The sequence below is a fragment of the Amblyomma americanum genome, chromosome 9 (assembly GCF_052857255.1).
Source record: "Amblyomma americanum isolate KBUSLIRL-KWMA chromosome 9, ASM5285725v1, whole genome shotgun sequence".
NCBI classification, from domain to species: domain Eukaryota; kingdom Metazoa; phylum Arthropoda; class Arachnida; order Ixodida; family Ixodidae; genus Amblyomma; species Amblyomma americanum.
In genome coordinates this window covers 139,857,395-139,885,144 of record NC_135505.1, presented here as the reverse complement: position 1 = coordinate 139,885,144, position 27,750 = coordinate 139,857,395, and the positions used below count along the sequence as shown (strand labels likewise).

At 46.2% G+C, this 27,750-nt stretch overlaps 3 protein-coding genes and 1 non-coding gene across 6 annotated transcripts in view; 2 read left to right on the top strand and 2 right to left on the bottom strand.

Annotated features, from left to right (window-relative positions):
* Positions 1-144: 144 nt before the first annotated feature.
* On the top strand, positions 145-12,467 carry Ilp7 (Insulin-like peptide 7). The gene is made up of 5 exons (XM_077638756.1): positions 145-333; positions 3,923-4,052; positions 7,786-7,934; positions 9,926-10,289; positions 10,758-12,467. Exons 2-4 carry the CDS (start codon positions 3,946-3,948, stop codon positions 10,144-10,146), a joined length of 477 nt encoding a protein of 158 aa, XP_077494882.1. The 5' UTR covers positions 145-333; positions 3,923-3,945; the 3' UTR covers positions 10,147-10,289; positions 10,758-12,467.
* TRNAE-CUC (transfer RNA glutamic acid (anticodon CUC)) lies at positions 5,689-5,760 on the bottom strand. Its single transcript has one exon. It is a non-coding gene; the product is annotated as a tRNA-Glu (tRNA).
* A 1,755-nt stretch (positions 12,468-14,222) lies between the features above and the next one.
* LOC144104613 (uncharacterized) overlaps positions 14,223-27,750 on the top strand; it is a 97,339-nt gene continuing 83,811 nt past the window's right edge. Inside the window, exon 1 of the mRNA XM_077637726.1 lies at positions 14,223-14,423. The gene's annotated coding sequence lies outside the window, so the exon portion shown is untranslated. The remainder of the gene's footprint in view (positions 14,424-27,750) is intronic.
* Positions 20,092-27,750, bottom strand: part of LOC144104612 (dicarboxylate carrier UCP2-like) — a 52,647-nt gene continuing 44,988 nt past the window's right edge. For all 3 annotated transcript variants that reach the window (XM_077637723.1, XM_077637724.1, XM_077637725.1), the window contains exons 4-7: positions 26,499-26,706; positions 24,399-24,614; positions 22,341-22,623; positions 20,092-21,427 (exon numbers count right to left, since the gene is read on the bottom strand). In XM_077637723.1, coding sequence (XP_077493849.1) covers positions 21,235-21,427; positions 22,341-22,623; positions 24,399-24,614; positions 26,499-26,706 — 900 coding nt within the window. In that variant the 3' untranslated portion in view covers positions 20,092-21,234. The remainder of the gene's footprint in view (positions 21,428-22,340; positions 22,624-24,398; positions 24,615-26,498; positions 26,707-27,750) is intronic.

The following is a 27,750-nucleotide window of genomic DNA, read 5'->3' as shown; positions in this document are numbered from 1 at the left end:
GACGCTTCTGATTAGCAAAGCCCGGTGTGATCGACCAATCGGAGCTCGCCTTCGACGCTGACGTCATGCTCAAAGGAGCCAATCAGGCGCGGACGCCGGCTCGACCAGCGCCCTTTTATGAAGCCCTACTCCAGGAGCAGACCAAGAGGGCAAGGTTGTGCAGTGTCCTTTCCAACTGCGCCATTCATCGGACTGCCCGTGTCTGGTATCGCCGTCGACGACTCATGGCTTTCAAGTGACCACCCGTTGGTTTCCCGGAGCCGAGTAGCGCCTGCTACTAACCTGTCCGGCGAGCCATAGCATACGCCGGGCGTTCACTCCAACTTCCAGGAGGTGAGTCCTTCCTTTTGTAAGGACTTCCATTAAGCCAACAACGTACCTCAGTAGAATACCAACAGAGCAAGTCCAAATAACATAAAGTACGGTTTTTTGTGTACAGCCTAGATGACTCTTCGCTATTCACACTCCGAGAGTCAACTTGTGGCAGCTACTTCAAACCAGTACTTTCCCCATTCAACTCTTCTACACATATGGCCCTCCTGTGGACCTCCCCGGTTCTGCACTGTAGCTAGCATCTCATTCTTTTAAGGGTCTGATAATGCCAGATGCTCTCCATAGTCCAGCCTTTGTTTTATCCTAATGGCTAGAAATTCCTCGAAAAGAACTGGGTCCGTGACTACCTAGGCTTGAAACGTGCATAAAACAGGCAAAGGCTGGAAATAAGGCAGCGAGCTGAGATGTGTAATAAGCCGGGTTTAGCTTTCAAGGCTGACACACATGTCGTAAGAATGTGAAGAATCTCTATCTGGCCGCTCTGTTTTAAACTGATTCAATCAAGGGCATTGATAACGTAAGCCTAATGCAGGTTCCATATGGATGAAGGATGTTCTAGTTTTGATCTGAAAAGGGACTTGTATGCTAATAGTTTTACGTATTTAGGAGCGTGACAGAAATGATGTCGCGGGTTTTCCATCGTCAAACAGCGCACAAAAAACACGAGGGCACTATTAAAAAACGATACGGACAATGGGACGGTATTTAACTGGTCAATATTTTTTGCCCGATTTGGTGACTGGACGACCTTATCAGTTTTCAAGCCGTCCGGTAGTTGTCCCGATGAAAGTGATTCTAAAATAAGAAGGCACTGAAATTCTGCACAAATACCCCTGACAGTTTTGTGAAGCTTCGAGTTAATGCTGTCAACACCGGATGAAGATGTTAGCTTTACGGTTTCAATTAGAGACGAAATACCTCATGACAAGGATACGATTGCCGGTAAACATTATCGATCTTTGAAGGTCGTGTCGGAAATGACCTTTTCTGTTTCGTTCATAAAAACGAATGAGAAGTCGACATTGGACATAGTAGCGCACTCAGCCTTAGTGAAGACTGCGCTTGATGCATCAGTCACTGCTACCTCGGGCGTGTGGAGCAGCTTTGTGACTTGCCAAAATTTTCTGGGATTACTGCAGAGCATACCCAATGGTACCCAATGAACCAGGAATATCCGCCGGACATTCCATTTAGATCCGAACGTCCTCGACCCAGATTGGATATAGACGGGGCGTGTGCCGGATGTCTTTTCTGGGCAGTAATCAAGGTTCACGTTTTAGTCAACCAACAGATGTCGGACGAATACCAGGTTGTGGACATCCGCCGGCAGCGAACGAGTGGATCTCCCGCGAATTCACTCTTTCTAAAAGACTAGACAAGTCAGGGCGGTAAAATGTATGTTTGAAATTTGCGTTGTGAATAGCAGTGAGATGCGATTGTTTGGCCTCGCCGTATGTCAGCCGTCACTTGAGCTAGGCGTCCTATGAAGCATGGCAGAACGGCAAAAACTCTTGTTTTTGTTCGCCAAATGTGCGTCTTAGTAAACCATGGTTTCTGCGAATTACCACGAAAACTGAACTGTGACATTAACGCATTTGTTCGACTTTCTAGCTTATTCTTAAACAATAAACTTTCTTGAATACTTCAGGAATAAAAGCTTGATGAAAAACTTCAAAACACCATTAATTTCATCATCTATCTTGTGATAATTTCCTTCGTCATAAAGACGTACGGTTTCAATTTTTTTTTCTCACTGGATTGGTGTAAGAACTAGGTTGGTGTGTGTGTTAATTTGTGTTCGCTAATTTCAGGTAAATCGATTGAATGCTGTCAGGGTGATTCGTTAATAAGAGAATCAAAATAATTCCGCAATTTTTTGATACGCAGCTGGGTTCCAGTATAACCTGAGTCAGGTGGAGGTAGTTACTAAAATTTAGGAGCTGCAAATTCTTCCCCATTGTTAGGTATAGATGCAGTCCGGTTATGACTATCAATTTTTGAAAAATTACAATCTCCAAAAAAAGATATGTTGATAATCGTCCTTAGCGATCAGTTCACTTAGTACGCTATTATGTGGATTGGAAAAAATACGGCTCATGTGGAGACTTTTAGCCAATACCGAGTAAAACAGTATTTAGTGCAGGTTGGCAGTTGAGCCCTAACATTTCAAGATCAGAGGAATCGCGTATTTAGGAGCATCGCAAACATTGACTAACAACGCTAAGTACAATCCCTCCCCGGGCGTCCTTGTGGTATTTTCTAAAAAGCTGAAAAACCCGCATATCAGCGAGCACTTCCATCTTCGTAATGTTACTGATCAGCCAAGTTTCTGTTAATGTCAGCAGCTTGCTGCTTGCTGTAGAAACAAGATTAGAAAGAAGTTCACACTTCGAAAGAAAAATACGAATGTTGGTTCATATAGCGGATAGACAAAGGAGCATTGGATTATTCATGACGAGGCTATTGCAATTCTTATTGAGGAACAGGCTTGATTTATGGAGTGTATAAAGCCCCAAAGCGACCGAGGCTATGAGGGACGCCGTAGTGGAGGGCTCCAGATAATTTTGACCATCTGGGGTTCTTTAACGTGCACTGATATATCGCACAGTACACGGGCCTCAAGCGTTTCGCCACTATCGAAATGCGAGCGCCGCGGCCGGGATCGAACCCGCGTCTTTCGGGTCGTCAACCGAGTGCCGTAACCATCGAGCCACCGCGATGTTCATTGTCAAGAGGTGATTGCTATTTCTTTTACTGTTTACGAGGTTTCATCGCACTCCTAGCGTCTGGGACTAGAATGCGAAGTAATTAATTCAAAGCCAATGACACAGGTTTTCCTTTGTAAAGTCGACTAGTTGCTTCCTCAAATTTCTACCTTTGAGGGAAAAGTCTTCGAAACCTTAAGGTCAGTTCGATTATATCTACGACCATTCGAAAGCGGAGAGTCTCTGATTTTTTATGAAATAAACACGACTATGGTTGGACGAGTGTGCTCAGATACATAACCCACAAGGCGATGGGTGCATGCAATGTTCTCATGATCGATTGCTACGCTGAAGTTTTGAAAACAATGGCGGATCACTGCCTCCTCAGTGCCTATGCCAAAATTTTCAATTTTGGCTGCATGGCGCAAAAATACTTGCGCTTTCGAAAACCTTGCAGGCAAAGCAACTTCTCTAGTCCACGAAAGTCTTCGAAATAGCTAAAATTTGTTGGTCCACAACGCCGAGGATAACAGCGCTTTCGATATTCTCTATAACTGATATGGATATTGCTTACGGTGGACTACACGCCTCTGAGTAATTAAGGAGCCTAACAATAATAGTTTCGAAGTTAACTATTCAATACTAGTTAGCCAGGCTTCTAGTGAGCACATCTTTGCTGTATTCCGATGTACTACACTGCTGAAAATGCTATGTCGAAAAAAGTGCTTTTCTAACTTCAAGATCCTGTTGAGGAAAGTCTGAAGTGAAACACCCTGTATATTAATCTACTCTGACATGTAGTAATTTTGCTCGGATCAGAGGCAGACACACGTGGAAATGTGCATTTTTCTTGTAATGTGTTTCTTGCCTATATGGCCCAGCAGCTTGGCGAGTCCGCGCTCCGGCCATGCTGCTTCAGTGGATGGCCCTGTGGCTCGGCCTGTGCGTCGCCCCTCCGCGCCTGGTGGCCGCTGGCTCAGAAGTGCCTGACTGGAACGAGATCTTCAGCAACCGGTAAACTGTCTCGCACCCTTAATCCCCATGTGGGACAGTCTTGGACAAAAAAATGAATATTTTGAAAACTGTAAAGTACCGCAATAGAAATATTGAAAGTAATGGTCCATTCTTGTGATACATAGACAAATATTTCATAAAGTTTCCATCGCTCGCATCTACCAGTTAAGACTGCCATAGAAAACCCCGGGGGAACTCTTTTGACGCTAGCAAAAACGTTCATCATTAACGTATGACTGCCGTCCGGCGGTTTACTGAAATATTACATAAATGAAAAAATTGCATTCATAAACTGTTTCGCGCTCGAAAATGCCTTTGTCTAGAACTGTTGGGTTTGATCTGCACGCATGCACTTAAAGTCCACGAGAACAAGTTTAATGTTCTCTACACTGCTCCCGCGAGCTGCTGAAATATCGTCTCTGTCTCTGATTCTCATTTCTATATTTCCTCGTTTCCTATGTTTCCTGAATGACAGTAGAATGTTTCCTTCCAGATTTCACTCTCCCCGTCTCTGTGTGACCGCAATGATTATATTTTGCTTCTATATTTTGTATTTTCTTTTTGATGCTCGTGGTAAATTCCTTCCATCTTATTGCCTGTATAGTCTATAGTCGATCTTAAGCTTTATTGTTCTTTTTTCTTTTTTCTCCGCGTGTTCACGTATTTACTGTCCAAGTACCTGAAGACATTGAATACCCACTTCTTATCATCCATTCTTCTTAGTATCCCACTAAACGAAATTTTGCTCTGTGCTTCCCGAGCTTCAAGGACGGCCAACCCACAATTCGGTGCATACCTTCGTTTCTTCACTTGCTATAAGCACCCAAAGCTACTCTCCCAGTCGTTTTCAGGTTATTATCTCGTATTTGTAGCATATCTGATGTCAAGTACAGTCCCGAATTAGTAAATGTCAGACCCCTAACCGTCACACCTTTCCGCAGTTTTGAGAGCGCAGTTCGAACGCACTGCCGCCTATCGGCACGAAAAAATAACGTAGTGAAGCTAGTAAAGATCAGCGACACTAGGTGACTCTAGTATCTTCAATGGCCAGAAGTTGTGGTGTTTCGTTGTATTTGACCATTGCGAAAACTGGTTTGTGGCGAGTCAGCATATCAATGCATATATCATGTAGTTATAATGGTACAGTAAGCATTGAGAACGCAATGAATCGCGCCTCAAGGCATTAATTTATGAAGGAGCGGCACTGCATCTAGGCACGTCTTAGTTTATGCGAATGGGCCGCCATCTAGTGGCAGGAAAAATTAACATGGCCTCACCAGTGAAAGTAAGCACCGCACGGTGCCCCTACCATCTCAACGGTCTAAAATGTGCATCAGTTTAGCTCTTATATGCTATTTAACAGTTATAGAAATTGTTAGAGGTCACACAACGGCGCCGATTATTGACAGTTTTAACATGTTATATGAAAAAAAAAAATCCCTTAGTGGTTTTTTCTACAGATGCCCCAAATGCACCTTGATGGCACCCGAGAGTAACCCGAAGGCGGATACAATAGGGCGGGCGATGAGGTACAACGAAGTGGAGGGCTCCAGCTAAATTTTGTAACAACTGGGGACTCCCATTTGCAGAGAAATCGTAGCAGCGAGTGTGGAGGTAAAAAGTGAAAAAAAATTCTTTCCGACACCGGGAATCGAACCCGGGCCTCCTGGGTGAGAGCCAGGTATCCTAGCCACTAGACCATGCCGGACGTTGCAATGCCGGCTTCGCGAAGCCACACATGCTTTGCCATGGTTTCGGTTTCTACAAGTGAACTACGGTTTTTACCGTAGCAGTCTGCACGTGTTTCAGGAGGAAAACACTGGAGAATTCCCGATAGAATCTTTTAAATATCACTTTAATATTCCCAACCATCGGCAATTAAGTTAGACGTAAAATTTCAGAGCTGCGGTGCCCTCCGTACAGTCATGAAATTTATGAGAGTGAACACGGTACCGCATGCGCGATAGCCTCGAACCCTACTTTCGAAACTTTGTTTATGAAAGCGGCCGCTTTCGTAAACGAAGTGGGAAGGGAGGTGTGTCGTTCGGCTTGCCGAAAGAAGAGAACCACCCAGGGCGGCATAACCTTTGCCACCACGCTGCGGAAAGCACACGCCGTGTATCGCCACAAGTAGGGCTCGAGGCAATCAGCCACGCGCTCTCGTGTTCACGCTCATAAACTTCCACTTCATTGTCATGAGCTTGGGAGCTGTCAAATACCTTTAAACGCCACTCAATAAAACATCTTGCAATGACTTGATGACTCGCAATGACTCGCTGGCGCACACCGCCAGCGATGACATGGCACGTCAGTGATGGTGCGACACTGCGTGGCATCATCATCCTCATCAAAAGGAATCTTTCATGCATCTCCAATTAATCCTGCCCTTTGCCAGCTATGGTCACAGTATCCTCGCAAACTTCTCAATCTCATCCGCCCACCTAGATTTCTGCCGCCTCCTGCTGCACTTGTCTTCCCTTGGAATCCACCCCGTTACCCTTAAGGACCAGCGGTTATCCTGCCTTCGCATTACATGCCCTGCCCAAGCCCATTTCTTTCTCTTGATTTCGACTAGGATGTCATTAACACGCGTTTGTTCCCTCACCCACTCTGCCCGCTTACGGTCTCTTAACGTTACACCTGTCATTTTTCTTTCCATGGCTCGCCGCGTTGTCCTTATCTGACGCTGAACCCATTTCGTTGGTCTGCGCTTCTTTCCTGATTATCAGCGTTTTTTTTTTTCATTTGAGCGCCTGTACCAACATTTGTTTGTAATGTTGTATAACGTTGTATCTTGTTTAGAGTTCGGATCTTTAATTTCCCAACTGTTTATCAGCTCCTTCAGTCTCACATTTATTGCTGATGTGCAACGGCTTTAGTTATCAAAACATGTAAATAAGGTATAAATAAAGGAGCAACAAATTTCGTGACTATAGTCGGATACAACTAAGTGCAACTGGACTGAAGCGCCGCACACATTGTGACCGCCGTGCAGAATTTCTCCACGACAAAAAAGTAGTCCGCTGCTAAAGTTTTTCTCGTCACCTGTACAAGAGTGATATCACAAGACGAAATTACCAGCTCAAAACTTTTATGTATCTGCCTAGTTCGATATACACAAGCATTCGAAAGCTCATTTCGTTTGCTGTGGGGATTGGTAAGCGTAGTAATACAACACCAGACAGGCCAGGGCCAATTCTTAACAACGGCTGTTTTTTTGTTTTTTTTGTTTTTCAAGTTCTATCCTACTTGGAGAGTAGCCGCCGCGGTGCCTCAATGGTTATGGTGCTCGGTTGCTGACCCAAAAGACGTGGGTTCGACCCCGGCCGCGGCGGTCGCACTTCGATAGAGGCGGAACGCTAGCTGGAGGCCTGTCCAGTGTGCGATAAAAATTGTTAAATTGAAATTGAAATTTGGCTTTGAGGGAAGCAAATGACGCAGTAACTGTTTCACGTATCTCAGTGGACACCCGAACTGCGCCGTAAGGGAAGGGATAAGTTAGGGAGTGAAAGAACAAAGGAAGAATCGAAGAGGTGCCGTAGTGGAGGTCTCCGGAATAATTCATTGTCAGTGCACGTTAAAGAGCCCCCGGCGGCCAAAATTCCCGGAGTTCTCCACTATGGCGTCCCACATAGCTTGAGTTGCTTTGGGACGTTAAACACCATGGAACCAAACCAAACCTACTTAGAGATTTCACTAAAGACCCACTTGGTGCAAATGCCCGCCATCGCAGGAATGACGACGACTGGGCCCGTGTGTGGCACGTGGAACGGCACCGTCGCTGCTACCATGAGCTGATGGCCCACATGAACTGGGTGTGCGAGAAGGACATCTACAAGATGAAGCGAAGGAAGAGGGACGCCCCCCTCGACAAGGACAGTGGTAAGGACACGCCCTGGGCGCCCGAGATATTCGGGCGAGCGCGCCACTTGCAAGACTTCACAAGGAGATTAGCTTCTCCACAAACGGCAAGGGCTCACAAACGCAGGAGGGCGCCAACTATCAAATGGGGATATAGTGCCAATTGAAGCGTTTTCGTACAGTTGACCCATACAGTATACTCCTAATACGTTAACGGAACGCCGGGAACTTTGTGCAGGCGGAAAAAGACTGAGCTTTGTTTCATCTTTTTTTCTTCTTTTGGCTGTTATGAGGAATAATAATGTCTCCGATTTAATTTGTCTCATTTTCTTTCTATTGCGACAACTCCATAAGTTTTAACGCGATTAATGCTCCCGTTATGCAGGATATGTCGCCGTTGTGACCGAAATCCCCCGAAAAGCAACCTATGGTGGGGGGGAAGAACCCAGGTCACGCGATCTTGTGGCGTTATGACAACCTGCCCACAGGACTGTGAGCAAACTGACCACCGTGGCAGGTGGCAGTTAAAATAATGCTTGGTCGCGGGAGGTTGATCGGGAAAAGCAACCTGGTTAGTAGAAGCCCCACCGGTGGCAGCACCTGCCATCGCAGGGCAGTAACGCATCGTTTAACCGTGGCGCCACTGCGCCAGGAGTGGTATAAAGTCTATCAGCTAGGATATATGAATGTAAAGTCGAGAATGACCTGTTACTCATATATGAGCATTGACCGATTAACGCTATCACGCCATGCCATTTAGGCGGAGCTGAAGTGTCCCCTCCAATTTTTACTTTTCAGTCCCTACACAGTCCCCTATTTAATTTAGAAAAGCCGCGTCTGATGTCTCCAGCGAAGCAGCTTTTCTGAAGTACTGAGACAGATGCGTTGAACAGCACAAATACACAGAACGGAAGGGAAACGACACAGAGAGGTTGGTGTTTTGTATTTGCGGTGCATGTAGTCGTTAAACCAGATGAGGTTTGCTGGAATTTGAAAAAAAAATTATTAATGTACGGTTCTGCACCTGCTGTGCTATTCAATGGAGACATGCGTGTTCCAGGCACCGGAATGAATTCCGGCTGACTTGGCTGCAAGGCAATGCACACTATTTTTCTTTCGCGAACCCGCATCATGTTCTTTTTTCTTCAATAAAGGTGCTCGTTCATATGCATCTGCCATTAACAAGAATCCGGGACAGCTCTCGGCCAGTGAGCAAAGCCCAGCGGCGTATTGCGTTTGGTTCTGCAGCCAGTCGATTACTCTCCTTTCTTAGGTTTACGATGGCGTTAGCGCTTTGTTTTCGTAAGTTCAAAGCCACGCGACACTTGGTGGCAGCTAATGGAACTACAACCGCTTCTCCCGAATTCTTGGAAAAGCTCTGCACATTTGTCTTGTAGCCATTTGGCTACAAGAGAAATGTACAGAAATATTCCAGAATATCCGTATTGGAAAAAAAATCCAGCCTGGACCGTTGCCCCCGGGTACCTACCCATAAAGGATTCGGCTAAACACATCGTAAAGAGCCCCAGGTGGTCGAAATTTCCAGAGCCCATCACTACGGCGTCCCTCATAGCCTGACTCTCTTTGGGACGTTAAACCTTCGTAAACCAAACCAAAAATCGGGCTATCGTATTTCAAATAAACTTTGGTCCCTGTGTACTTTCGGGAGAAAACGTGTTGCATACCATTCTTGCTCCGACTAAACTGCACTCTTTAGACAAGTAGGAACTGGATGAACCGAAACGAATTAGCTCATATACCTGGAGCTAAAAATTCTTCCCCTTCGGCTATCTGGGCACCATCAAGCGCACCCGTGAAGCGGCGGTACGGTACAGTTCCCGTGGTATAGACGAATATTGCTCTCGACTGTACACGATTTGTACTTGTACTGCTTGTCTGAAAATAAGATCCAACAAGCCGAAGTCTCCGTTTGCAGGCATGCTCTTCGAGATCGACTCTGCTGTAAATACACTCCCAATGATCAATGTCTCCACCTCTCCCTTTACTCGCAGACCTTGCGGAGGTGTTCCTCAAGCCCGAGGCCGCGCTCAGCCTGCTGGGTAGTCCCTCGGGCAAGAAGCCGGGAGGCGGTCGCCGCAAGTCCTGGCGGCGCCAGAGACTGGGCGGGCGTGGCATCATTGACGAGTGCTGTGACGTCCAGACCGGTTGCAGCTGGGAGGAATACGCGGAGTACTGCCCAACCAGTAGAAGGATACGCAACCGCAGGCGCTAACCGCCCACCTGCGGCAAGACACAGGCAGAGCGCAGGCAGAAGGGAAAAGGCACGTGCGGCTGGAGGACGCGTCTGTCTACGAAGAAGCTCTCAGAAGCGCGTATCTGGATGATGGCGTAAGGGGGATTCTGGAATAGCAAATTGTAGAAGAACGGCAGATTGGGCGAGTTGGAAATGCTCCATAATATTAAAGCAGCGCTAAGCAACAAGGACGAAGAAAGAAGGGAGCACACACACACAGGCGCTGATCTTACAACTAAATTTTATTTGAAGTAAGCAGGTCACTTTATACATACACAAGAACTACGCATATGCACATGGTCAAACACACATGTACTCATTTAAAAATGCAAATAAAAACACACTGCATCAAACGCTCGTGCAGTTATCGCCGATATGCTATCCCCGGTGCAACAGGCTCATTTCCTTGGAGGTTAGGGATACTGAAGGGGTGCTGACGCAACAGCTTGTCTTTCTTGCGTAGTTCTTGTGTATGTATAAATTGACCTGCTTACTTCATATAAAATTTAGTTGTAAGATCAGCGCCTGTGTGTGTGTTCCCTTCTTTCTTCGTCCTTGTTGCTTAGCGCTGCTTTAATATTATGGAATAGCAACTTTGATTAGCTGGTTCCCGTTCGTCTTAGTAAACAGTGAAGAAAGTAAATTGCTAAGAAAAAGCAACAATGCACTCGCTACAGACCGTAAAGTGACCTGTAGCTTTTTATTGCTATCTTAAAGCTATATTTTTCGTTTTTCGTTTCATAACGTGAAGAGGCCCGTAGTTCTCCAGCACGTAGGCAGACACAGAAAAGAACGGTCGGTTCCGACTAGTTAAAATACACACCTGCGTAGTTGGTTCTTTTCGTATGGTTGACGCAACTTCCTGTCTTGGGGTTGCAGACAAAGAACTGTATTAGCTGCAGGCTTTGTAGATATGTGACGTTCGGTGGCGTTTAACCGTGTTTAGCTGAACTTCAGAAAGTTTCAAGATACGTGTTCCAACAAAACGCTCAGAGAAGTTTTGTGAGCCAACTTTCATTTCTAGTCTGAATTCTGTCCCTATCGCATTTCGTAAGCGTAGGAAACGCTTAAAGGGTTTTGTCGTAATATCTACGTCTAAAATGTTGCTAAAGTCTTGTAGATGTCCCAGATACAATATATTACCTCCGTTGCCACAGATTCCTCTGTCATAAAAAGCATAAAGCAAGATTACTTGCAGCACTCAGCAAATTTTCAGATTCGAGAATACTTTTCGCAAGATAAGTTGCTTTAGCGTGAATTTTAATCACTCGCTCTTCTGTGGCGTAGCTTTCGAGTTCTTCAAAATACCATGTCCAACGTTCTTGGACAAAAATTTTGAATCCTGAAAAATTGTAAGGTACTGTCATGGAAATATTAATGTCCATCATCGATTCTTGTGATGTGTAGGAAAATCGTTTTTTTTTTAAGTCTCTCCATCGCTCCCATCAAGCAGTAAAGACTTCCATAGAAAACCAATAAGGATCGGTTTTGACGATTGCAAAAACGTTAATAGCAAATAATGCAAGCCTCCCGACGGGAGATCTGTGGATGTACTGATTGTTATAGTGAAATCTTACAAAATGTGAAAAAAATTATATCGAACTCTTCCTCGTGTAGAAATGCATTTGTCCAAAACTATTGGGTATGCACTAAACATGTGTTTTGGAAAACGTCACCTATTAAGTGAGTTGTGCTAAGCTTATCTATTCACATATACCCGTGATAAGCATCGCTGTGATATGCAAGAGTTGCCCTTATCAAATCCGATCCGTGAGGTTCTTGAAGTTGGCCGTTGAGGATGTTGAGGATGTGGATGCGCCTTCCAGCCGCATGGTAGGGAAGGAAAAAGAGAGGTTTGCGTTGCGCGCAGAGGAAGTGTATCCGTGCTGTCCTTCGACTGCAAGGACAACCTCGGCGCTCCTTGAAACGACAAGAGAGGGCGCTGAAGTCCCAAGCCTTGCAGGCGAAATAGATGTCTCCTTCGTTGTTCGAGTCCCCAAATCCTCCGAGAAGCCCTAGGTAGCTTCTCTCTAGGGACAGAGCACCACTCATTCCGTACGTTGCGTGACGTACGCTATGCATTACAAAATGACAAAAAAAAACTTGCCGCGCAAGTAGAGGCCTCTTGTGGCCGCCAGAAAAAAAAAAACACTGAAGAAAGAGACAGACAGAGGAGAAGGCGAATATTGTCAGTGTGGCTGTTGGAGGAATAAAATGTCTTAGAAAGAACCACTTGCCGTTGTGCCTGTGTAACATTTCTTGATCACATTTTTTATGGAATAAATGACAAGCATGGCTTTCTTGGCGCGTGATCATACCAGCTCAGGCATTCGACTTCGAATGCCGCGGCTATTTCGCTTGACCACTCCATAGCGGTAAACAGACGCTGGAGTCGCTTGTAGATCTCGGCAGCCCATGCCTGCAGCAGTCTCCAGTTCCGTGCACTGATGTCTTTAATGTCTCGCAGTCACTGGGCGGCAAATTTTATAAGAGGAATTTTATAATCATTGTTTATTTGGATGCAGAAAAGTGCACGCACGCACGCACACACACACACACACACACACACACACACACACACACACACATATATATATATATATATATATATATATATATATATATATATATATATATATATATATATATATATATATATATATATATATATATATATATATATATATATATATATATATAGCGGGGTTCTTTCTTGCTTCTGTCGTTTTCTTAGGGAAAAAGAGGCAAGCACACTGAAGTCGACAATTGCATTACAATACCGCTCGACAGGGAAGCATGCAAAAGTTTTATCTCGTTACGGCTCAGCTGTGGAACAGAAACTTGAGCATCAAAAAAAAAAGGAAAATTAAACAAATGCGAGCACAGCTGGCCATGAAAAGGAAAAAAAGTATCGGTAAGAGGAACAGGAATCGAGAGCCCTTCCAAGAAACTACAATATCCAGCACAAGCGGTGTCCGCAACAGATGAACGTGTTTCCAAATAAAGTTGCGGCGAATAATCACCTCACACTGCTCTGATGGGGAACCTGCGCTGCCAAGGTGACACTGCAATTGTTCCATTCGCTGACTCAAAACTGTTTTTGTCAGCCGCTTGGGCCGCTGCAAACGCGAGAACACATTCTGCGCGATTAGATACCCGCGTTTGGCTGACAGCATTCATTGCCCAGCTTCTCTCGGCGTAGCCCAGATAGCTGACGCACGGCACGTGCGCCTCCGACAGAGCGCGGAGGCTCACGCCAATAAGCGCCTGAAGGTGGCGCGGAGTTTTGCGGACTAAGACGTATAGAGTCAGGTACCAGGAGATAGACACTTTGTGCATTGCGTGCGGAGAGGAGGAGGAAACGGCTGAACACTTGATACTTTTCTGTAAAGGGCTTCACCCTACAGTGGAAAGCAGCGGGGCTGACTTACCCAAGGCATTGGGGTTTAGGGATAGTGAAGGGAAAGTGGATTTTAAGAGGTTAGAAGTAACCAAGCGAAGGTTATCTGATTGGTGGCTAAAAGCAAGACAGGAGTAAAATTTCACAAGACATGGCTAGGTGGCTTGAGCCACCGCCCGATGTAAAGGGTTCAGCCGTATCCATCCATCCATCCATCCATCCATCCAGTACTAACCAAAACTGCTTGCTCTTCTCGCTAGGCAGTGTGTTATGGCGCTGCAATCGGCACCGCAGACTTCAACGTATGTACGTACGTTCCCCATAGCGCCGGAGCCAGCAGGAAGCCTACTTCGGAGCCGAACGAAGCAGTTCGGCTGCATAGAATGTTACAATGAAGGTTTTGCGGTTTCTCTGGTTAGGAAGCGCTACTTAAACTTGACGCCAACGTTGCCAACGTCATGAGAACCCGATAGAGCCGTCACGCGAGCAGCACGCTTGGTCAACGGCAACGACATCATGAATGACGCTGCGCGAGTTGCGTTGGCACCGTCAGCGCAGCCGGATTCTGCACGTTTCAAAACGTTCTTATCGCCGCATCTGGCGATTGAAGCGCCGTCACTTCCCACCACTGGCTCCGGTGCAGCCACTACAACTATCTCTTTTTAGCCGCAGCCAAGGCAGTTGTGAAGTGCCTCGCTAAAAAGATCTTTCAGGCGGTGGAGAACGGAAGCCACAGTGCCGTGGAAATTTGATGCCGTGAATGAGATATAACCGCCTTACAAGCACTACGTCAAGTTTTTGCGTCACCACAGCCTGAAGCCTGCGGACGGCCTCAAGTTCATGGGACAGTGCCTAGGTAAGTGCTGAGTGCGTGTAAACGTAGCGCTTTCTGTCAGCAGTCGTCGCGGCTGAGCGCAAAGGGACACTAACACATTCCTATCAACGTTTACAAACAACGTGCGAACCGAGCCACCTTTCACACATTGCGATGTGGTTGTTTGGGTTGTTGTCCTGGGCTTGGTAACAGAATTGCGGTCACTTTTTTGTGTATTGTTGGCGAGCAGAGATCGAGGGCAGTTTTAGCAGTTTCTGCTGTTAGCACAGAAACAACCGAACGCATGTAGCGAGAGCGCTGCGCTTTCCACACACATTTATTGCGTTGTGTTAGTGCCGTTTATAGACTGAAGAAAAAGGCTTGTGATTTTGAGAAGAGGTATGGGTTAACGATAAACAAAGAAATGGCCCTGGATTTACACTTCCTTTTTTTCCGCTCCAAGGTCGCATCAAAGGATATTTCATCTCTCGCTTACATGGGAGTGCAATTAAAATGGCGGCGTCGTTTTGCGATTACGGCGTGGCCTGTGGCTCAGTTGACAAAAAGGGACCATAGCGGAGTTCCCATGCTCTGCAGAGTCGGGTCCACCTCGTCTTTAGATTAGGCGATGGTCGTGATCATGCAAAAGATAACGAGTCGGGTATAAATCAGATGGCTGTGTAGGTGGAGTTGATTCGCTAGGAATAGTAGATTGGCTCGCTGGGCCAAGACGGTAAATAGTACGGGCTTTAAAAAAACGCCATCAACCTGGGGGAAGCTGCGCAACAGCATCCATTTCGTGCCCATACGCGTCGCCCCTGTTCGAAATGCATCGCTGCGTCGGCTGCGTCACCAGCGTCTTTTGGCCCGAAAAGGGCGAATCCATTTCGCACACCAAGGGGTGATCGTGTGTAAGCGTCTGCTCTGCCTCCTTTGGGCTCGGTGCGATAAGCAGCCGACATGATGAGTCGCCAAGCTTGCACGCTTCCCGTAATGGGCCGCCCCTCCCATAAGGCGCCGGCAACCATCATTTCTTTTTGGATTTTGCCAGCGGCTTGCTGCTGCGGGTTGCCGGAGTGTTGCTTAGCGCGTCAAACCGAATCGAGTGCCGTTGCAGCAACGTTCCGAATAACCGCGCGTCCTGGCAGGAATGAACTCGGTGCTATAAAAATGTGCCGTCGCCAGGGATTCGTTTTTGCGCTCACTCGCACTTACTGGTCCCTTCTATCCACAAAAGTAAAAATAACGAGTAATTATTTCATATTTTATCAGGCAAATGCTATTTCGCTGTAATGCTTAAGTGACAATACCAATTGCTCAAATTGGATTGAGAAGCCCCTTTGCCTGTCCTATTTTAATCCGAATCTATTTTAATCCAGTTGGTTACCTATGGGGCTCATTGAATTTCAAATAGATCCTATCAAAATTCCGATGCATTTTTTTACTTATTGCATAGTACTGATGCCAAACCCCACATCTCACCATCAGATTTGATTTCTTGCTGACTGTTGCTTATATTAGCTGATAAGCAATATCGTTATTGTGAATGTATATTTTTGTAATTTTTACAACTCTGTCTTTATATCTAATTAAAGTTCTTTTTACAAAACAAGGCGAGGTTAAAAAGTTATTCTTACAAGCAAAACACCTATGAAGACAATGGCTTGCTCGACAGTGTCAGAAGGCATCGCTGGACAGTTGCACTGAATGTGAATGCAACGGCTTCAAACGCACCGTGCAGCTTGTAAGCCATGAAAGGGTGCCGTTGGGGTGGTGCATCTTATACGGACTCCCGCGTGTGTCCCATTGAACTTTGACAGGCAATGAAAGTTTTTCCTTAGATCTGCACGAAGTAACTTAAACCTTTTCAAAAGTACACAAATTTTCACCGCATTAGTCACGCTCAGCAAGGAATAGCGTCTGTTGTTATGAATGCTTTAACGTGACAGTTTCGTTCTTACTCCATTTGCCTATGAACCCAGGCTTAGCTAACAGTCTAATAAATAGGAGTCATGAAATAACATTCATGTACATTATAAAAAAAAACACGTGACGGGCTGTCTTTAGATGTGGTCTGTACACCCTCCAAACTCCCGCTCCTATCCCTGTCCGTTGGAATGAACCATTCGATCAGAAATAGCTAATTAGGGTGTTCTGAGAACTGCTCCCAATATGGTAAGCTATAGTACAAAAACTATGGTAAAAAACTCTCTGACTGAGTGTGTTAGTATGTATTGTTTCAGTATAACAATAGAAGCTAGGGCAAGGAAATGAAACATATTTAACGAGAACAATTATTCATAGGCTCAAACATAATTTGGTTGATAGATTTAACAATCAGCCCTTCAAATTAGAAACTCATTTCACGATTCTGAAAGAAAAAAAAAAGAGCGCGTAGGGTGCCGAAAACTTGATATCGTGCACAGCGGTTCGATTCTTTTTTTTTTCTTGTGTACGAGGGTGAGTCAGAAATTATCCGCAGTGTAGCTATAACTTTTATTGCAGTGCAAATAGGAAACTGAATTTATCAGTTTTCAATATGGTCCTCTTGTTTTTCAACGCGCTTGGTCCATCGTTGCACAATCTTCCTGATGCACTCAGAAAAAAATGTTTTCGGCTCCACAGCGAGCCACGCATGCACCGAGTTCACTTCTTGGTCCGAGGTGAAACGATGACCCCTTAATGCTTCTTTGAGTGGTCCAAACAAGTGGTAGTCAGAAGAGGCAAGATCAGGACTATACGGAGGATGAGCGATTTCTTCAAACTTCAGTTTTCGGAGCGTCTCAGCAGTTTGGGCAGATGGCAACACACCTTTCGACAGTAGTCCTCGACGTCTGCTTCGAATTGCAGGCTTTAGCTGGTCGGTATAAGCATCTTACTGTAACGCGCACTGTCTGTTGTTGTGCCTCTCTCCTGGTGTACCAGTACTGGGCCTTTTGCGTCCCCCCCCCCCCCAAAAAAAAAAAACAACGGTAAGCTGCAGTTTTCCAGCTCAAGGTTGGGTTTCGAACTTTTTTCTTGCTAGGCGATTGTGGATGCTCCCCTTTCATGCTCTGCCGCTTACTCTCCAGCTCGTACTGGTGGATCCAGGTTTCGTCAGCAGTGATGATTCTGTCTAAGAAGACGTCACCTTCGTTAACGTAGCGATCCAAATGTTTTGGCAAATGTCCAAGCGTGTTTGTTTATGCAACACTGCGAGTTGTTTGGACCCATCCTGCACAGACTTTATGAAACCCAAGGATATTGTGGATCATGAGAGCTAAATAACTAGAAGGATAAGACTGGGGTGGAGCGCATATGGCAGGTTCTCTCTAATCATGAATATAGCAGGTTACCACTATCTCTGAAGAGAGAAGTGTACAACAGCTGTATCTTACCGGTACTCACCCACGGGGCAGAAACGTGGAGGCTATCGAAAAGGGTTCAGCTTAAATTGAGGACAACGCAGCGAGCCATGGAAAGAAAAATGGTAGGCGTAACGTTAAGGGACCGGAAGCGGGCAGGGTGGGTGAGGGAACAAACGCGGGTTGATGACATCCTGTAGTCGAAATCAAGAGGAAGAAATGTACTTGGGCAGGGCATGTAATGCGAAGCAAGATAACCGGTGGTCCTTAAGGGTAACGGAGTGGATTCCAAGAGAAGGCAAGCGTAGCAGGGGGTGGCAGAAAGTTAGGTCGGCGGACGAGATTAGGAAGTTCACAGGCATATGGTAGGCACAGCTATCAAAGGACAGGGTTAATTGGAGAGACATGGGAGAGGCCTTTGCCCTGCAGTGGGTGTAGTCAGGCTGATGATGATGAGTTTGGATGATTTAATAGGCTGAACCATGACTACTTTGCAGACAGTGTGCCACTTCATCGATAGTCACTCGTCTGTCTGACAGAACCAAGTCACGTGCACGCTTAGTGTTGTCGTCATTTGGGGCCATAGATGGTCGTCCGGCTCCTTCCTCTTGCGTAACACTCGTGCGACCATTTCTGAATTTTTTAATCGATTCGTAAACACTGTTGAGATCACGCAATGAACGTGATCGCGGCTACATCCGTAAACCGGGCAACACGGGTGTCTCCACTGCCATTTGTAAAGAAAATAACAAGTCGCGAATTTATTGAATTTTGTGAATTTCCACACGTGCCAACACCGTACCCAACACAGTTAACCCGACTTCAACACTTACAAAACTAGTCCATACGAATACTAACCTTTAGTTCCTTTCACTTTGATGCCTCACAATTGCTGTGCGATCATACCAATTGTGAAATTATTCAAATTCCACCCATCGTTGACGTCAGTTAAATATTTATAAAACATTATTCCAGCAGTGCTGTTCTGCAACATTCTTGTATACTCTAATCAACTGAATTAGCCTCTAATCAGAATTTCTTTTTACCCCTAATGGGAGCTAATTGCGGCTTGTTCACTTCTTATTTCAGTCTTATCTTAAGGAACAACATTCTGGCATGCATTAAACAACCATCTTTATTAAGGACTTCCAGAAAAGGACTGTTTACTTTTCTGTTTTAATTATAAAAGCTTTTTTCTCCATTTCGCTATGTGATGCTGCGTATGTGTTTCTCTATGTGCTCATTGACAGGAGGTCACCGTTCAGCTTAATGCTCTCGGACTTCCTTCTGCATTATATATTTTTCTATGGCAACCAATCTGCTGAATAAAAGCACGACTGATCAGAACAATCAATGTCAGCGTAGGTACAGCCGTAAATTTGCAGAGCTTTCGCGGCGTAACGCGGAGGCAAGATTAAAGCATTGCCACTGTGTGTCCATGAGGTGAACCTGTTGGGCTGTATATATTTTTGACGAAAATACCTAAAGTTCGAACTTTAGGACAGTGTCAGCGCACTAGGGCGTGCCTTGTAACATCCCAGTGCAGCTTTAGGACGAGAGAAAAGCATTGATTAGAGCTAATAAGGTTTAAAGTAAAACTTCGCTTCACTTGTAACAACCTGCAAATCATTGCTCTGACCCCCTCCCCCCCCCCCCCCCCCCATACATGAATTTGGAAAAGCTTCAAAAATTACAAATTTTCCTCTCAGTCTCCGGAGTTCTTAACAGCAGTCACTTGACTCCCCCTGATCGGATCGTAAATCGCATTTTCTCCTTTTCCCACTTCGTATGCTTCTTAACACCAACAATCTTGTCGATGTATGCAGTATAGCACTCAGAAATAAGGCGTTCGAGCTCACGTCCACATACAGACGCTTACTCCTACTATGAGACAATAAAATTGAACTTGTTACTCAGAACTGCAAGTGCTTGTGAACGAAAGAGCTGCTGAGTATGTATCTGCCCAGCTACTTTTCTGCGCCGATAGGTCAATGTGGGAGGTCACTGTGACCTACCTCGGGACATATGACCCAGCTGGGCGACTGGGGTGACAAGGATATCATAACTTCGTCACCTCGGGCGAGCACGTAGTGTGCGGGAGGTGTTCTGAAGTTGAAAATATTTCTCGCCAATGAGGAATTTCACTACGGTTTCATTAACATTTTACACAGCAGTTCCCGTGGCCTCTCTCCCGCCTGCAGTTAACATGGAAGCGTTAACATTGAATTGTTATTACAAAGCATGCCAGGTCAACGAGAGACCAATTAAAGCCTTATTATATTAGCGATGCTTGTCAGCATAAATATCGGAATACCACAGTGAAGGGAAGTGTGCAGAGTATATGTACGACACGAAGCCAAACAAAGTAAAAAATATAGGATGTTTATTACAACCGTTGTTCATAAACTCAGCATACGCGCAACAGCCGGTTGGTCATGTTTGCGTTGCCATTGCGCGCGGTTTATGGTCACCCAAAGTCCCACAGGTCATATGAAAACAATGACAATGTTTAAGCGCATGGTTGTATATCTACCTGTCTTTTATTGTTTAGTTTAATGTAGCGAGCATACTAAGCTGTTAGTGACACTTCAGTGGATAATTGGAGTGGATAAGCGTAATAACCAGTATTCAAAGAGGTACAGCTATAGATGTCCGTTCTACTAGTTACTGTTGATGTCCTTCATGAATACCGAGTCGGCTTTGATTGCTTAAATCAGGAGGGAAGCTTGGTGCTAAAGGCTCACTCAAGGCCTGATGAAGGCCCACTCCCACCTGTTTATTGTAGAGCAGCCTTTTCGTGTATTAAAATAAATGGTGCAGATGAACAGAAACTATGGACTGAGTGATCAGGGTAGAATACTGTCTGAAGTCAATTTTATTCGACATTTTTCTTCTGGAATTTGAGCATTCGCATTCTAAATAAGCAGGGACCGTACTTTTGGAAGAAGGACTTATCTCTGTGAATGGAGTCTTGCCAAAAGATAGCTACGTTCCAAAAGGAAACGTCTTCAAGGTCTCGGCCAAGAGAAATACTTTGTGGCAAGGGTGGCACAATGGCAGATATCCCGACTTTGCTCTCTTTGGGCTTTTCAAGTGGCCATGAGATTTTCTTAAGATATGTGGACATGTGATCTTATATAATACATAAAGAAATAAAGACGTGAGCTCCAACTCGACATTCCCGCTATGGATTCGCTAAATGCACATGCTGTCCCAAAAGCACCTCTTAACCAGTTTTCTGTCGCGCTTTCCAAACCTCTTCCGCTAGCCCGTGCTTTCATCTCGTCCATCATTCTTAATAAGAGGAAATTACAGGAAGGAGCGTTATGTTAGTGGCCAATAGCATTGCCTTCGCAGTGCTGCCATCTATGGAACAGACCATGAAGCTGCCTCTCAGCACAGAATCTCAGCTTCCACTTTGCCAGCCGAGTTGGATCTCCCATCATTCTCACTCAGTGGATTGATATGTAGATGATGGCTCATATATATGTGTGTGCGTGTGTACGTGGTCACAGGATGATGGCGGCGCTGGGCTCAGCAAGAACAGAGTAGCGGGACAGATGGATCTTGTCCTGCCCTATGGTCAGGCTGTTGGACGAGCCCTCGGCACTGCCTAGGTGGTGGAACAGTCGCTTGAGCTGTTCGTACGTGACGAACATGCAGATGTTCCAGGAACCGAGCCGGACGAAGGAAGGTGTGAACCTGTAGAAGGCAAAATAAAACTCGTTTGCTGTTGCGAAACCGGTGCTGAAACATTTAAAGAAAAAGATTTAACGGGCGTAAACGTAATATGAGAACAGATTTAGGGGAGCGGAGTGTGGGGATGGTGGCGCATGGAGGTCTTGACGTTTATCACCACTGCGAGCCATAGCCATGTTAGGAGGCAGAGTACCTCTGATGACTGCCCTTCAAGAGGCAGTCAGGAAGCACGCTTTATCAATCACTGATCGCCATGGTCTAAGCCAGTGTCTCAAACAGGCGGCCGGCGAGGCCTTGGCGTGCTGTCCGCTGGCCCTTAGCATTTAGCCCTTGTGGCGGAAGCATTTTGCCAGTGACATCCTGGTTTGTTCTCTAACCGTGCTTCCCCTTTTTATCTAGCTTCCAAATTTGACACTCCTCACTTCCTCATCGTGTCTTATTTGCGAGTCAACGACTATATATGCTTCCTATACAAATCAAGGCGTAGTAATCTCCGCTACGCAATTAACATTTGCTGCGTTCAAGGTAGAAGGAAAATAAAATGGTCATAGGCCGCATGAGGGCTGCCCCGGTTTCTTGCCTTTCCTCCTGTCCCCCTTCTGCAAACCGGCCAGCTGGAAAAATTTTTTTCCTGTGCGGCCCATATGACGAGTGTAAAACCACTGCTCTACGCTTTAAGCCAAAGTAAAATAGAATTAACCGAGCCACACAGTCCTTGCGACGAGCAGTACTAGTCTCTAACTGGAAGACCCACTAGCTGATGATCCCATTGGTATTAGTCTTTCAGCGAGTAACAGTGCTATTTACTAGTCAAGAGCGGCTAAAAGTCGCGGCAACTAAGGAGGACTTCAAGGGACCAGTCCTTTTGCCCGTTTAAATCCTTTACAGACTTAGGGTTACCATTGGGGACGCTCACCCTTTGTAGAAGGCCATGAGGCCTCCCTCGTGGAACATGCGCACGGCGCAGTCTATGGCTCCCGTGTAAAGGCCCGCCGCGGAGTTCATGTAGCGCGTCTTGACGACGTCCACGGGCGAGGCGACCACGGTGGCGCAGAAGCCGGCGCCGAAGGCGGCTACGAAGTGGCACGCCATGTTGTCCCCGAGCAGACCTCGAGAGAGGATTGCCTCCTTGACGCTGTCGTAGCACACCAGCTCCGCAGCGTTGATGATGCTGTTGCGGGCGATGTTGGGCATCATGCCTGCACAGACAAGCAGGGACAGTTATAAAGAACAGGGATACTCGCATAAACACCGGGGCGAAATGACACAACAAGACAGGATAAACAAAAAAGACCACAGGAAGAAGAGCCAAGTCCTAATTAAGTTATATTTAATAATGTGGGATGTATTTTACGTCTCGTACCTCTTGTTGTTTCCGCGACTCCGAAGCTGCGACATTTTGTAGTCAGATTGTGTTATTCCTGCATCGATGTATATTTCCTGTTATTCTGATTGATTTGTAACCAATGCGTGATTGTTCGAATCTGTCTTGATTGCTGCTACACATGCGCATGTATACCATTAGGGCCTAAACTAGCTTCGGCTATGGGCTCAACAGTTTATTCGCTTATGTTGTTTTACAACTTCATGATGAATAAATAATGTCTAATGTTTAATACCACCAGCTAGACTAACCCATCTGTCTAATGAGGCGAGACGATTTAAGGAATGAATGAATTTATTCGAATAAAGAATACGGCTTTATGGTTGCATAAAGGAAAAAGGTTAAAAAGGCAACTTGACTAGTCCCATACTCATATAATGGCTGTCGAAACAATGTAGAGAAAGATAAAGAGCATTGACAAACGTACAATTGATATGGCAAAATAAAGTAAAAAATACCATGAGATTCACGGCTATCAAACAAAGATATACCGTTGCGACAACGAAATAAAATGGAAGAAAAGTATGCATGTTTTATGTATGCATAGTAAGTATACACGCGGCTGTAACTAGCAATACGAAAGAAACTTTGTACATCAGTTAACAAATGCACGAGTGGTGCAATAATAGAGCTGCCTTCTGAGCTATAACTCTGCATTACTTCATTAACTGAACAATGTTACATTCAGATGAAATTTTCGAGTGCTCTCTTTCAGAGGAGCACATGGCATTTAAATATTTTTACCAGATTCGAATTATTCTCCACACGCATGGCGTTGTAGAAGAATGTGAGCTGCTGATTTGCCTCAGCCGTTTACATACCCTCGCGCTGTCGGACTTGTGTCTGTCTCGCAAGACAAAGGATAGTCTGAAGGGTGCGCAATTTGCGTCTCATCAAGGTGTGGTTACCGTAACTCTACAGGCCACCAATACAGAGTCGTCTGTGTAGTCAACAGTTGTTATCGCTTTCTAGATATAAAACACTACAGTGCCCTGTGGCAGAGAAGGAGTGGCTCTGGCGGGGACTATATATAGAAATTTGGTGCACCCCTGACAAAAAAGCACATCCCAAACATACATTCGAATGCTAGGTTTTTAATCTTTGTCTCGTATAGCAGAGACTACAATCCAAGAGGTAAAGTTTACTGAACTTCCTTCTCACATATTTAAGATGTTCAGTCGCCAGCAAAACTGTATCGGATGCGTGAGCTCGTGAAAAAAGGCAATAAGGCGCTGATGCGACAGCCTGTAGCCTGATATTCTTACCATCGTACGAGGCATGAGCGTTCCCTAAAATAATAGGCACACCTGGCAACCGGCTTGCGTAACTGTGCCAAAATAATTTTTCGCTCACCCGCATGCCGTTTAGTATTGCTGTTGACTACATCTCAAAGTTGTACCCAAAAACCAAAACAAGCAGCACTCTAGCAAATAATGCCAGCAAAACAGCGCGGCTCAAGAACACATCCACATACTGTAAGTGAAACAAACTACCATCTTGCAAACGCCGAGAATTGCCCATGCGCCAAAGAATTAATGTGAACTAAGGCGGATCAGCTGAGGGTTGAGGCCATGCACTGGTCGCCCTCACCTTTGTACAGTCCCCTGATGCCTTCTTCTCGGCCGATGGTGCGGTACGCCTGGAAGGAGTTCCGGTACCGTCGGGGCGCCGTGCCAGACTGGGCCTGCATGCGCACTTTGACCACGTCCGTGGGCTGCGCTGACGTCACGGCCAGGGCGCCCGTGGTCACCGCTGCCAGAATGCGCACGCCCAGAACGGAGGCCGAGTTGCCGCCCCGGTTGTGGCCTGTGCACAGTGGACAATGACATTCATTAGTTGTTAGTCATCACTGTTGTTATCATAAATCAGGTTCACTCTATTTCGGGACAAAGCGAATGCTCTCCATCTGGTCTCCATTTAGACCAGTCCTGCGCCCCTGTCCAAGTCGCACCCTGCAGTGCATATCCCCATACTGCCAAGTTTGTTAAAGGTAGAACTGTGGAGAACTGATGCAAAACACCATCACTGGACTTACGTGCACTGGAAAATACAGCCTAGTCCCATTAGCCATCAATTTAGCCATGTCTACTGCGCCAGCTCCGGACGCCCTACCTATCAGATTTCCTCAGCCTCGTCTTCCACCTGACTCCCTGCCATGTCCTCCTAAGTTTTCGCCCTCTTTGAGGGCCTCACATGTAGCATACTCGACATATAACTTGGTGATAGTTGATTACTAGATTTCCACGCGATCAAGTTACACTGCGGAATATGAAGCCCGACGTTGTGAAGTACTCCAGGTTAACATGGAACACCCAGTCTTCTTTAAAGCTCGCCAAAACTTCTGCGCATAGTCTTATCTGCGTCTTGGCTCAATCAAAACTTGGCCACGCGCGACTCAGATCGTGCTTCCAAACTTGTGACAACAGACCTGATTTTGAAGTTGGGCTCAAGTAAGTGACTGTGAAAGAATAAATCTATGCTCTGCTAGGTCCACGTGAGCATAGTATTAAAAACACATAAAAATACACTTAACGCCTAGTTTCCTTATGCGAAGGTAGTTCTATAACATTAGCAGCTATTGATTCCTTTAATGAAAGTGACGTCAATTTCCTGCAGGCAATGGGAATGCTTTTGTTTCTGGGGGTTTAACGTCCCAAAGCTACTCACGCTGTGAGGGGCGCCGTAGTGTGTGTGTGTGTGTGGGGGGGGGGGCTACGGATAATTTCGCGCACCCAGAAACATGCACTGACATTGCCCATTACACAGACCTATCGCATTTCGTCTCTATCGAAATGCGACCATCGCGGTCGGGATCGAACCCGCGTCTTTCAGGTCAGTAGCCGGGCACCATTAGTAGGAATTCTTCCGTGCAGCGACATCACTTTCCCTCCATCCAATGCGAAAGCTATGGTCTGGTGACGTGACTTCACTCCAGCCAATGGAATGCTCCTGGCTCGTGACGTCACTTCTTTCCAGGAAATAACGGGCGAATTTTATGACCACATTTTGGCCCCATGGGGCAAGGCTTAGTTCAGCACAAACCAGGAACCATTTCAAGCTTATCAATCTGGCTTACTCTACAGCTGGGGCCTCTGGAACCATAGACTAGGCGCCCCATCCATTAGACTTCGAGACGAAACACTTCTCATAGGGCAAAAAAAGTTTCTCTCTATCGCGTTAAAACATTCCGCAATAATTTTCTCATTTTGCGGTGCACCAATGAAGGCAGCCGTTCCTAAACAGCTGGTGGATACTAAGAGCATGGAAAAGTACGCAACGACATTTCGAAGCTGGAATATTTTCAAAACGTCGAGATAAATGTGTGCTGTGATGTCACACAAACTTGCCGTGACGTCTGTAAGGGCGCGCAATCAGTTCGGTGTTTATCCGACCCGGGCAACCTTCTTGTGTAGTTCTGCGTAGTTCTGCATGCGCTACATTTTCTGCCTAATAGAGTTTTACAAACTAGACAGCTCAGAACGCTCTACATGGAAGGCAATCGATAAGCGGACCGTTTACCCTTGACTATGACAGTGCCGCCTGCATCACAGGCCGCCCTCCGGCGTCCGTAATCGCCGCCTATGTTGATAAACACAATGTCCGTCAGTAATATCACATCTATTTGGATCGCAATCGCTAATGGACACGCCGCAGCGCGCCGGAAACTGTTTGACGAGGTGCGAGGCCTACCTAGAATGGCCATGCTGTAGGCCTCCTTGACGCTGTCGTAGAAGCCGATGCGCACTGTGGCGAAGCAGGCCTGTCGCTGCAGGCCCGGTCCCAGGCCTCCATACAGCCTGGTGGGGCCTTCCTGGCGGGCGATGGTCACCACGGTGCCCAACACACCGCGGTACTTGAGGCTCGACCTGGTGTAGCCCGCCGTGCCCTCGCCCTGGATCTGCGAGGAGGCGAAGGCAAATTGTATTAGGCGCGGGCCCAGAAACGAGGTTAGCAATGCCTGCTACAGGCCACAGAAACCTTCTAAGGACGATTACAACACTCCCTAATGCGAAATTTGAGCGCAGCTCTGTTGGTGTCTCAGACTCTGTAGGCTCAGCAAGGTAGAACGTTGGGCCAGTTGGTACTTCATTTTTTCCATCGTCAAACAGCGCACAAAACACACCAGGACATTTGGAAGGAACGGCACGGACAAGAGCGCACTAGCAACGGATGGTTTATGGAGGTTTAACGTCCCAAAGCGGCTAAGGCTATGAGAGACGCCGTAGTGAAGGGCTTCGGAAATTTCGACCACCTGGGCATCTTTAACGTGCACTGACATCGCACAGCACACGGGCCTCTAGAATTTCGCCTCCATCGAAATTCGACCGCCGCGGCCGGGATCGAACCAGTGTCTTTCGGGCCAGCACACTAGCAAGTGAAGTAAATGGGAAAACAATCCCTCGGTGAGAATGTGCGCATCGTTTCCGCACGTGTCATAAACATAAAACCAGACAAAACACGGTAAACCCGTATCATTGAAACAGCTAAGAAAAGAAAAAACGAGATATAGATACTAATTGTTTTGCTTTGCAGGGTCGTCGGCACGTCTGGCGACGATATCAGTTCGATAGTAGCATTAGTTGATGAAGACAAAGCTGTGCAATGCACAGCACGCGAGAATGCGTATATTAGTCCGATAGCAGTATTAGTTGAAGAAGAGCGACGATGTGCAATGCGCAGCGCGAGACAGTGTTGCAGTTTAACACCAGGCATGAGCGGCTGCGGCGATTGCACAGTGCTCTCTTGCAGTGGCCAGCGAAGCTGGTATCTGTTCGCAGAGCCGCGGGCTTGAATCTCAGTCGTCGCAATGTTTACTTTTATTCATTTATTTCTTTACAATGCGGCTCAACCCCCGAAGGAACACTTAAGAGCTGCGCTCTTAAGCGCACTTTAGCTTTTCCTTCAGCTTTTCTTTGGTTTCCTCCAAAGGAGCCCTCTCAGA

Bases quoted from the DNA above. Each gene is read 5' to 3' on its own strand.
- Ilp7 (XM_077638756.1), top strand. From the start codon at position 3,946: ATGCTGCTTCAGTGGATGGCCCTGTGGCTCGGCCTGTGCGTCGCCCCT. The intron at 4,053-7,785 runs GTAAACTGTCTC...CCGCCATCGCAG, and splicing joins AACGAGATCTTCAGCAACCG to GAATGACGACGACTGGGCCC. The intron at 7,935-9,925 runs GTAAGGACACGC...CTTTACTCGCAG, and splicing joins CCCCCTCGACAAGGACAGTG to ACCTTGCGGAGGTGTTCCTC.